This window comes from Cynoglossus semilaevis, chromosome Z (assembly GCF_000523025.1).
Source record: "Cynoglossus semilaevis isolate Cse_v1.0 chromosome Z, Cse_v1.0, whole genome shotgun sequence".
NCBI classification, from domain to species: Eukaryota; Metazoa; Chordata; class Actinopteri; order Pleuronectiformes; family Cynoglossidae; genus Cynoglossus; species Cynoglossus semilaevis.
This window is the reverse complement of record NC_024328.1, coordinates 7,217,805-7,229,594: the sequence shown is the minus strand read 5'-3', so window position 1 is coordinate 7,229,594 and position 11,790 is coordinate 7,217,805. Positions and strand designations below refer to the sequence as shown.

Here is an 11,790-nt window from a genome sequence, read left to right as displayed (position 1 = left end):
AACTTTCTTAAGTTATAATACATTAATAAATGGTTCATTAATAAAAAAGGGGCCTCACCTTTCCATGTAGCGCGCGTCCAAGATAAACGTGCGTTTCATCATTTTATTTTGCTGTCAGCGCTGCTCTCCTCAGCCAACGTTTTTTTTGTGGAGCTAGAACACTCTCAAAAACAATAAATATACAAACAAGGATTCACAAATGTACTCACAAATTCACAAAATGTCGAGTGGAATACCTGAACTGCGGTGTGCCTCGCAATCTTGTTGAGCCGTGTTCTGTTCAGGAATGTGATTCCACAGTTTACAGGTCCAACTGTCTGATTCCTGCCGGCAGATCCCGCAGGAATCAGACTCGGCTGACAGGAATTCAGACATGGTTCGTGGATCGGAATTCTTTGCAAGTTAAGTCGGATTGGTCAGATCCGCTAATTACGTTGGGATCGGCTGCCGATACCGATACTGGATTAGATCAGCCCTATCCCTTATTGTCAGCATTCATGTTAGTTAAATTAGGTACAAACACATTCATAATGAATGCAAAGTGCAGAAAATTCTCATTCTTTGAGAATGAGAATTTTCTTTGTTTTTTAGCACCAGAGTTGTGTATTTCAATAACAGTAGCATTGAGTAGAAAGGCATTTATTTGAGCTTAAGCGAAAAATAACAACTGATTTACTCAGAGATGTTGTTGTAAGAAGATGCTGCTGTGTTCTCTCCAGGACGACCCACCACTCAGCGCTGCCAGTGAAACGCTTGTGGCAGTTTCTGGTCAAGCAGGAAGAAGTACAAGAGACTTTTATACGAAACATCTTCACAAAGAAAAACGATCCAAATGAGGTAAGTGGTGCATGCACCACACCTGCATGAAGTCTTTACAGTATGTATTGCACAGCAAAGACGTTGCTACAGTTGTCACTAAATAACCAATTAACTCCTTTATCATAATTAAAATCAACAACACATCCCTGTTGCTTTCCCAGCTCTGTTAGCTCAGATTTGTTTCCTGTTGCATGCCAACATTGTGTCCTGAAATGCTTCCTTTAGTTGCATGACGATGCTTTAATTTGTACACAACTAATTACAGTGTGTTTGATTAACATGACATTAATTGTCTTTTGTTTGTGTGTTTGCATGGTTTACCACCTGTTGTTGTTGTTGTTGTGGCGTATGTGGGTGTGTTTGCGTGTGCGTATGTGTGTGTCTGCTCAATGCACACCATTAAAGTTGATTGAGGACCAGACTGACAATATGAAATATTCAGGGACGGACAAGGCAGAACTCACTAAGGTATTGTGTCTTTAGATGAATTATTGATTATGATGTAGAAGTGCTGATGCTGATTTCAGCCTCAGTCCATTTTATGTTACTGCTCCTTGGAAACAACCATTTGCTATATTTGTTTTATTTTATTCTTAAATTCATTAACAGAGTTTAAGCCATATGTTTATGACTTATAAGAAAAAAATAATTTCACATTGTGAAACTGGGAGAGTTAGTCACATCTCCCAGCACAAAAATCAGTGAAGAACCACACAATATATACTGTTTATAAATATACCACTATGTACTTTTTAAAAAAAAAAAACAATCAAAGTTATTTGTATTTCCAGCCTCCACCCTGCATGACTAAATGGCACCATTTGATCTAAGAGTTTCTAGCATGTGACGTAACATTAGAAATGTTTTCATCATTTCAGCAACAGCCCTTTGACTTTATGAGACACTGAGTCAGACAGTAACACACTGCAGAGATTGTAGAATGTCTGTGTTGGAACATGCACAGTCCCATAACATTAAACCTAGGGAGTGGACAGATCACATGAACCAGGTCATGAACTATAAATGTCCGTGTCAGGGTTTGATATTGATCTTGCATTTAGCACTCTAAATATTCATGCGTGCGAGCCATGGTTCTTAAATTAAACCCTACACTAATGCTCCATAGAAGCTTCTGATCTGCTGGCTCTTGTTTTGCGAGCTGCCACGTTATAGCTACTCTATTTAACTCTTGTGTTAATTAACCTACTTGCTCAGAGGACAAGCCATGAAGTTGAATAGCTTCGGATTAATGGTCCAGACCATGTCACAGTGAATCTGAATTCTGCAGGGATTACGAGTGCTGTAAAAATGGCAAACCGCCATATTGCAATATTTGCAAGTCAAGTTTAGCTTCATTCCATTTGACAGTAAAAAATACAGTCTTTTCTACTTCAATGACAGCAGTAAGGACTTTAATTCACACTCATGCTAACATGAAAAGTCTGTCGGCTTTGGTCTTAGCCATCGTGGTAGAAGTCAAATCAAAATGAAGCTTTCATAAAGGCGGCCGTGGACTTTGCTTCTGCCTTCATTCCATAGGACCTACAGTATATATGGTATGCAGTGTTTACATGCACATGGCTCAAGGGCTGCACACAGACACTAATGGTCCTGACAAAGGTACTGTACATGAGCTGCTCTGGTTGTCTCACTTGTCCTGTCTAATAATGCACAAACAAACAAAGACACACAGAGATGTTGTATGTACATAACACACAGTACAGAAACTGAAGAGAGTGAGCCCAGGCTCTTCGTCTGATCACGTTTGTGTTTTCTTACACACTTAATTACTCGGCCACTCTCATAGGTCTCAGTGGGTCATCGGTGCTGTAGCATGAAGTGAAAGAATTTTGATAACCTCTGTCTGCAGAAAATGTTTGGAAATGTATTTGTTTTATATATATATATATATATATCTGTGTGTGTGTGTGTGTGTGTGTGTGTGTATATAGACTGGCTCTGATCTAGGCAGCCCTGTAGGAAAGGCACGCATTATACACAAGGAGTCTGACATCATCACTGCCTTTGCCATCAACAAGGTACCGTTCTTCAACTCAGTTCTACTAAACAACAATGTGCACGAAAACATGGGAATTTATTTTATTTTATAACCTGTAATAATAGACAAACATTTACTCATTCTCTCTAGTACATAACACCAGAACTTACATAACACCCCTCCCCTCCTAAATTTATAACTGATATAATGGCGTGGCATTGTTTGAATAAGATGCTGAGAACAAGATTGCGGTCAGACGTCTGTGGTATGACTCATATGTTCCACCACATTTCAAAGGATGTGTCTAAACACTGCACCGCTGAACATCAGTAAAGTAGAGTTAACGCGTTGATGTGTTCAGCAAAATAAAGTAAGAAATGGAAAGAAATAGTCTTAAATAGCATTTAACAGTGCTGCTTGTTGAGCACTTCAGTGCTGCTAAGTTGTATAAGAGGGATGATGGGTATGATAAATTACCATCAGTTCCATCACCAATGGGATGTGATTTGGTAGTTTTATACATTTAAATGCATTTTTGCACCTATTGTTTATTGCGTTTCATGTTTTTATTTATGTCAAGTGTTTTATCTTATGTCAACAATATCTAAAAGTTCACCATTTAATAATGGTAATAATGGAGTCATTTTTTTTCTATTCTGTCCTATTATTCTAATTTTAAGGCAAAGTTCTCTGAATCTCACAAATGGTTACACATGAAAGTTTGACATGCTCACATCCTCTTAAATCTGAAGGCACTTGTGTGTTACCATGAAGAGAGGAGCAGTGGTGGCTTAGTGGTTAAGGAAGGTGCTCTGAGCATGGCACCATCCCCACAAAGTCCATTCCTTCAAGAGAGACTAATACAGCTACTGTTTAGTGTTGTTAAATCACTGTCATAGCACAGGAGTGGCCAACCAGTCAAGAGGCTTGTGTTACTGCCAAGAGCCACATGATATAGAGCACAGTATAGGTTTTCCCTAAGTTATAGGCGTCAGCTCACATCGGCATGTGATTCACATAATGTAAAAAAAAAACACAAATATAAAATTCCACATGAAAGTAAAATTTGCATGATTTGCAAAGTGCCGCATGTGGCTCCTGAGCCGCAGGTTGGCCATCCCTGTTCTTGCAGCTCATTCTGAAAGATCTAGCAGCTGCAATATCGGGCGGATGTCAGTTGGACATGTAAAAGAGCCCAAACATATGCACCGGTCACAAACTTGTGATTGCAAATACAGTTGGTCGAATGTTGTCAGTGTAGAAAGTACAGTATTAATAGTAGTAGTGTTTTCATGTAACCTTGACATGTTGTGTTTCAGTCATAAGATAATGATATCGTTAACATCACACATGAACTGTTTTTCCATCCTAGCTAGTTACAAATACTGTAGCTCAATTGGATAATCTGTGTCAGTCCGATATTGGTCAAAATGTCAGGACTTCACTACAATCTATCTGATCTGATACCTAAGCCAAATGCTGAATTAAAAGATTTTATATAGATACACACACCTTTTTTTATTATTGTACTTCTTACACCCCTGAGTCTAATTTGTACAACACAGGATGCTTCTTAATTTCCCCATTTTGTAAATCTCTAGCATCACTGTGTAACACCTGAACAACAGCTCAGGAGCCTGGTAATCTCCAGAGGATTTGTCAGAGAATGATAACCACACATTTGGTTTCAGCCAAGCTGTGGAATTATAGCAGCACTTCTGATATTGATGCGTGATTTACCCCAAAAATCAAAGAATATATGTGGATTGTATATGTGTAGATAGTGGCAGGGTTAAAATACATTTTTACCAACTGGACTGTGTGTCATTGATTGGATTCACACGTACATCATTTAAATTCACAATACATATCAAATTGTTCAAGGCATTGCCTCCTCGTCTCATTCCCCAGTCAGTAGCTGCTTTGATGTCATGTTTTTGTTGTTTTAATATGAAACAGATTTTTTTTACTCAACATAGTTGTTTTTTTTTTTGTTCGTTAGAAAATGAGGCTCGTCTTTTCATTGCTAATCAAGGACATGCGTCCCTTGGATCGTCAATAAAAGCAAAAACTTGTTTGATGTTTTTGTGATGTAGGGTGAAGTCTGCTGAAAATATGCAATCTTTTCCCCTTGTGAATCTTCTAACTTCCAAAGTTATTTTCTTATATGTCAAGTTTGTCCTTCCAGTAAATCAAAAACTTACCCTTTGACCAAATCTTGTCTTTCTCCCAGGCAAACAGAAATTGTTTGGTCATGGCCTCCACCCATGACATTCAGGAGCTGGATGTGTCGTCCATCTTGTCCACACAGGTCTTTGCGTGGATAGATGATGACGAAGCTGACGTCAAAGGGTAAGAGTATCTATGTGGGTTCTTGGCATAGCTACACTTGCTATGGATGTTAATATGCGTAGCTGTTGAGTGAGAGGTTCAACATTTAATTTGGAGAAAGAATTACAGTCTGATTAGAGTTAGGGTAAGGATGAAGGACAAAACATTATCAGTGTGATGTGTGTATGTTTTGGTGTGTGTGTTTGTATATATATGCTGTACTTCAGTCCGTCAGCTTGTCAATAAACTGAAAATGACCATTCACTTTGAAACAAATGGAGCTGAACAGTGTGAGCCTGGTATATTTATTTATATTTAATTTCTATATATATTATATATATATATATGATATTTATATTATATATATAAAATATATATTATATATAATATATATATTATATTTCTATATAATATGAAAATAATATATATATATTTATTGACGTTATAGAAAAACTGTACAAATGTGTAGACACCTCAGTATATTATGATTTGGAACATCAAATTCTGTCTTGTGCAAAATATAGTACCTTATCTTTAATTTTGTATATTAGCGTTCAGGGTGACCGGAAGTCTACTTTTGACACCGTAACTTGGAAGAGTTTTTTGTAAACAGACCATCCACACTAGAGCCTTGGACTTTATGACTCAGATGGATTTCTAAGTCTGATTTTTAAACCCATAGGGTCGGAGGCGATGACTTCCTGGTGGTCCGTGCACATGATGACTCTGCCAATGTCCATGGCACTACACCGTACACCCACAGTAGCCTCGGTACACCCATCAACGTGCCCTGGCTGGGAGGTCTGCAGACGGGCCGGGGTGCATCTACGGTAAGAAAAGTGATTGACATTTAAATTAAATCATTAAATCTGGTTTAGAGATAAAAACAAAGACAAAATGTAAATGCAATATATTTACTCTCTGAATTACTGTCAGCAGTGTGTTTATTTAATTGTAATATAAAAACCAACATCTGCACACGTTCCATTTTTGTTTTACATACTGATCATATAACCTGTTAAGAGCAAAAATGTCCAAAGATGACATGGCTGAGGAATTCTTGGTGTCTGTCAATTCAGGAAGTTAACAATTGATTTTCTGGCTGCTGGATTGAATTTATGCCAGTTTGAAAATAACTACAATTTGTCTTGTTTTAACCATAAACATAAAATAGTGACCAAATAAGTATCTGGTGTCTTTGTGTCCGTCCTAATTCCGCTCACAAAGACTGTCTAAAATCAATTAAAGACGCCTCCAAAACCCATGATTGAACCATCACAAGGTATTTCCTCCTCTACCGCGGCAGATTGTTTTTGCTGAGTCGTCCCTGTGCAGGGAAGTTGTTTACAAACATGGAGGACAAAAATAGAATTATTATCATGTCAGAGCCGACGGTCATATTTCGAGACGTCATAATGCTTGTCTCTGTGTTCTGTGGTTCAAGGTTGGTCTGGGAATGGATGTGAATGGCATCCTTGATCTTTATCTGGACATTTTATGATCGCTGCTCGATGACTTTGACCCTGTCACAGTCAGGACTGTGACCAGTGGACGTTTTTGGTCTCTTCTTTAATGTTTAAGAAACTCCACTACCTAACACCTACCTGCTGTTTTTATGTTATTGATTCATATCTTGGTTATTTCCTCTGCTACTGTGTTGCCTGTTTGGTCCGTGTTTTTCACTAATGTCCACATTGCAAGGGTATCACGTACCCAACGAGTGTGCAGATAAGAAAGTGAGTTCACCAAAGTCTCTTGACCTTTATTCTCAGTTTACCCAGAGACGGCTCTTTAACTGTGTAAACACCTAGTGAGAAATGGGAAGGAAAACCGGAGCCAGGATCTCCTCTGATTGTACCGTCCCTGAATGTCAGCCTGTGCTTAATGCAGAGTGTCATGTCATAAATTATGTACTCTGTGGGAATATTAATTAATGATGGTCTGTGATGAAGATGTAAGCAGCAAATTAATCTTTAAAATCCCTCCTTTAATGCAGCTTAAGAGGCTCAGACTCCATATTGTTGCTTTCTAACTCACTGCTCACTCTGTCAGTACGGGCAGGTGGCAAATTGTGTATGTGTGTGTGTGTTTGTGTGTGTGTGTTTGTGTCTCTTTTACCTCATCGGCTGTGAATAAAGCGAAATCCAACATCTGTTAAATGTACGACTCACCAGCAGAGTGTATTTCTCTGTGTTTTCCAGGCTGTGGAAAAGCTGCACTTTTATATAACCCACTGTGACCTTACACAGGCAGAAAATGCAGTGTCCCTCTTGTGCTAACAAATTACTGTTTACCATATTGAAGCCTGGCTGAGCATCTTCTCCTCCTCTTCACTTTTCCCAGATGATCAAGAGAAATATCAATAATGTGAGAAGGATGACCTCCCATCCTACACTGCCTTACTGTAAGTAGAACTCTCTCTGTGTGCTTAGGAGCCATTTCTTGCTTTTCTTTTTTTTTTTTTCAAATGTGTTACTCAGACATTACATTTGATTTCTTTTTATTAATAAATTATTCTGCAAGTAGTTCTGAGTTTGTATTTTCTCCTGATGATGGTTCAGAAAAGGTTGAATCAGCCGAACAGTCAGCTGCAGCTGCAGAGTGTGTGTTTGTGTCTGTCTGCACTGAAAGATAAGCTGAACTGACTTCTTTCTTCTTCTCTTTCTCAGACCTGACAGGAGCTCAGGATGGCAGCGTGAGGATGTTTGAGTGGGGTCACTCCCAGCAGATCATCTGCTTCAGAAGTCCAGGAAACTCCAGAGTGACCAGGATACGATTCAACTACCAAGGAAACAAGGTTCAAAAGCCCTGCGATACTAAAAGCAGCCTGGCCTGGGCAAAGATAATCAACTAGTTTTAGTTTCCGCTGCAATGTGTGTGTGTCTGTCAGATGTCTCTCTTATAACTTCACCATCCAGACAAGAATCACAGAGGAGTCTTTGGCTCCAGAACACGTTGTTTTTCCAGCCGGGTGATTCAGACACACTAAACTCAGGCAACAGACCTCAGGCTAATATTATTCTGAGACGGTGCCTCTCCTTTGCCTCAGTCTTATCTGCTCCAACCAAGAGTTTAATGTTCTTTGAGAGAGAAAAAAAAAAAGAAAAAAGTTGGACATGCAGAGTTCTTGACTTCACAGTGGTGCAGGCTTCCCACAGTCTCTTAGAAACTCTTACAGGCAATGAATCTCATTATTAATTCCAGACCAAAGTCTGTTTAGTGTTAAGTAAAACTTAGATTTTAACATGTAAAAAATAAAAAAAAAGAAACACTGGTGTGTGATTTTACAGTGACATTCTAATAAATTACAGCAGGAGAAGCAATAAAACGGTGACGGTCACATTCTTAATGTTTTGTGCGCTACAGTCCTGCTGCTCAAAAAAGGAAAAGGAAAATTCAAACAAAATATGTTTTTTTAAACAGGATAATGTTGTCCATCAACAGTGTTTGGTGATGTGTTTAAAACAGTGTGTTATATAGCTGTTCAGACCGAGCAGAGAGAGAAGGTATGGTATTTGGATCTCGTTAGATTGTGTCCTGTGATCAAATTCATAGTGACATTACTCCAGGAAAACACCTGCAGTCGCCCATTTTGCCTTGTCACACCCTGTTGTTTAGATCACAAATGAATGGAGACAGTTGTTGCAGATGTGTAATTCGTTCATCTTTTAAATCTAAGTCCCTTTCAATGCCACGGGACCCAGCAGTCATCAGGCAAGAGTGGGGGACACATTGGACGGTTTGCTCATCCATTTAATTTTAGTGGCATGTTTTTGAACATGCTAGGTATCTAGACCAGTGGTTCTCCAACTTTTTCTACCCTGTACCACCTGAGAAAACCTTGATCTCTCTGAGTTCCACCATGATGACCAACATGAGAATACAGCAGCATAGACCTTCACTGTTAGCTTTCACCACACAGGAGAGATGTTTAGAAATGTTTAGAAAGATGTTTATGTTTAAGTGTTGTATTAATTGTGCATGGTATGTTTCAGATTTATTCAATTGAAAATGGAAATGTAAAAATATTAATTTTCCCCACGTACCACTAGAGAGCGCTCGTGTACCACTGGTGGTATGCGTACCACAGTTTGAGAACCACTGATCTAGAGAAAAGCCACACACAATTTTTTTTCTATGATTTTTATAATAGCTCCAATTTATTTACATCTTTGATCAGCTAAAATAATTATAACCACAGTCTGTTTTATACAGTTTGGTATCGTCGATGCTGATGGAGCTCTGAGTCTCTGGCAGACCAACACCAGTGGAAACGCTCCTAAACCGTACCTGGTGAGGAACCTCAAGGCTGAAACTATTTTTCCTTTTCGTCATTTTATCTGTTGTTGTCTTCATTATCCTTGTCATTGCTACTGTCTCCCTGTCAGACGCTACAGTGCCACAATAAGACGGCTCACGACTTTGTCTTCGTGGGCTCCTCCTCCCTCGTCGCCACTGCAGGTCTTTCCACAGACAACAGGTATTGAATGTTCTGCCTTAAACTCTTACCAGTAATTAAAAGTAAAATCTCATCCATGAAATTTCAAGGTGACCGGGCGGTTAGACACTGTGGTCTTTCATGAAATGGTCAAAAAGATAATAATTTGGTTTATTTTGTTTCTTTTTCTTCCACAGGAACGTATGCCTGTGGGACACCTTGGTGCCTCCAGCCAACAGCCTCGTACATGGTGAGTCAGAGTAAAAAGGAGAAATCTGTTTTTGTACCGAGCTTTTTACAAGTTAGTGTTAGTAGTTTGTTAATAGATTAAAAGTCTGACACAGCTTCCTCCATTTCCTGATTATTGAGATTGGATTTTGTCTTGAATGACTTTTGAACCTTTTGTGAAATTACCTTTTTTCCCGTGTTTTCTTTTTCTGCAATAAATCAACAAATATATTACGGTCTAGCAAATCTCGTCAACCATGACAGACCAATTTTAAAACAGCATTTTGCCTTTATTCGCTTATCTTTTTTTTTTTTTGTTTCCGCTGTCCCTCCACTAGTTTACTTTTTAGTTTACTCTCTTTTCCCCCGTGAGTTATTTCCATCCCATCTCACCCTCTGTTCCTCTGTCTCCTCAGCCTTCTGCTGTCATGAGTCGGGTGCTACTGTGCTCGCTGTGGCCCAGAGGCAGCAGCTGCTTATCACAGGTGGAAGGAAAGGCTGGATCAGTGTCCTCGAGCTCGCTCCCAGGCACCAGCGCAAGAGTTTTCAGGCTCATGACTCACCCATCAAAGCACTGGCTGTTGATGTCATCGAGGATTGTTTTATCAGTGGATCAGCGGAGGGCACCATCAAGGTAATCCGTCTCTGTCGTCTCTGAATTTTGTGTTTTTGTCCACATTTAGTCCAAGAACAATCAGTTTTTTCTCAAGCCAATACAGTGACCCAACATTTATGGCATTCAGAACTGCATTAATTTCATACCAAAGTTTGTGTTAAAAGGGCTGATGTCAAGCCAACCTCATGTAAAGATACACAAAATATAAATCTAAAAGTAAGTGGAATTTGAATGATTTTTTTTTTCTTGCTGACCCACCTTGTTACCACAAATTCCTCCTGTAAGAGTTCCAAGCCCCTCAAGGAGGGCTGGACCCCCATGTTGAAAACAGTCATTTTAGATTTTGACCTGTCTCTAACACTGTCTCTGATAGGAATTAGCATGAAAAAAATGGACAGAATGAATGTTACGTATTATTCCAGATTATATATAAATTATATGACACAGTACTTATAAAAATCTAATCTTAGTCACATATTCCAATCAGGAAAACCACAGTTCCATCTGGAAATCTATAGTCAAGGATTAAACACAAAGTCCAAGTCTTTCAAATCTCTTTTACATTTATTACGTCTTTCAATGTTGTGGAGGGGGGGTTAGCACTTCTTCATAAACGTTATGTGACTCTTAGAAAGATGGGAATTAATGTTGTAGGAGAGCAAATCCAAAAACACACAGTTGTTATCCCCTGAAGCACCTCAGAGTGAGCGGACAGACAACCTTCAGCTGGTGACTTTAAACACTGCAGATTTCTTGATCTTCTCTTCCTAACGGTTTTGGTGCAGATCACACAGCTGTCACTCAGAGGAGGCGCGAGAGATTTATTAGTGCACATCTGCGTAAAATTCAAATTAATTTGACTTTGGGTGAACGCTCTCAGAATAACCTCAAAGCCCTGCGAGATGTTAACTCATCTGTGCTTCATAATTGCACATCAAGCCAATTTAAAAATGCCAAATGAATTTCCTGCAGATTTAGAAGCGTTCACTCTCAGAGTTTGATGGTAGTTTGTGGAGGAGGAAGATTAACTGAAGTATAGAGACTTGAGTTGGTGAAACACCTTATCAAATAATAAAGCTCCCAGGAAGGGACTAAGAATCAAACTATTCAGGAAGTTGAGAGCTAATCGTCGCTCTCTGAGGACCCTCATCTTGTTTTCACGCTCTGTTGGTTTTAAGGCGAATAAACTGAAGATGATAAGGACTGAAGGTGAATCACTGGTTTCCTGCAAAAAGTCCACTTTGTTTTACTGCAGGAGAAATCTGAAGACATAAACCTAACACTTAAACAGATAAAAACGATACTTCAAATATATATATATATATATATGTCTATATATATATATATATATATATATAT

At 38.9% G+C, this 11,790-nt stretch overlaps 1 protein-coding gene across 2 annotated transcripts in view; it reads left to right on the top strand.

Moving 5' to 3' along the window:
• Positions 1-11,790, top strand: part of dmxl1 (Dmx like 1) — a 47,884-nt gene that overhangs the window by 33,848 nt on the left and 2,246 nt on the right. Inside the window, exons 40-50 of one of the 2 annotated variants that reach the window (XM_008335978.3) lie at positions 720-837; positions 1,225-1,287; positions 2,772-2,858; positions 5,052-5,170; positions 5,832-5,979; positions 7,493-7,553; positions 7,819-7,946; positions 9,365-9,442; positions 9,538-9,629; positions 9,785-9,837; positions 10,232-10,449. In XM_008335978.3, coding sequence (XP_008334200.1) covers positions 720-837; positions 1,225-1,287; positions 2,772-2,858; positions 5,052-5,170; positions 5,832-5,979; positions 7,493-7,553; positions 7,819-7,946; positions 9,365-9,442; positions 9,538-9,629; positions 9,785-9,837; positions 10,232-10,449 — 1,165 coding nt within the window. The remainder of the gene's footprint in view (positions 1-719; positions 838-1,224; positions 1,288-2,771; positions 2,859-5,051; positions 5,171-5,831; positions 5,980-7,492; positions 7,554-7,818; positions 7,947-9,364; positions 9,443-9,537; positions 9,630-9,784; positions 9,838-10,231; positions 10,450-11,790) is intronic. The other variant, XM_008335979.3, reaches the window with a different exon arrangement.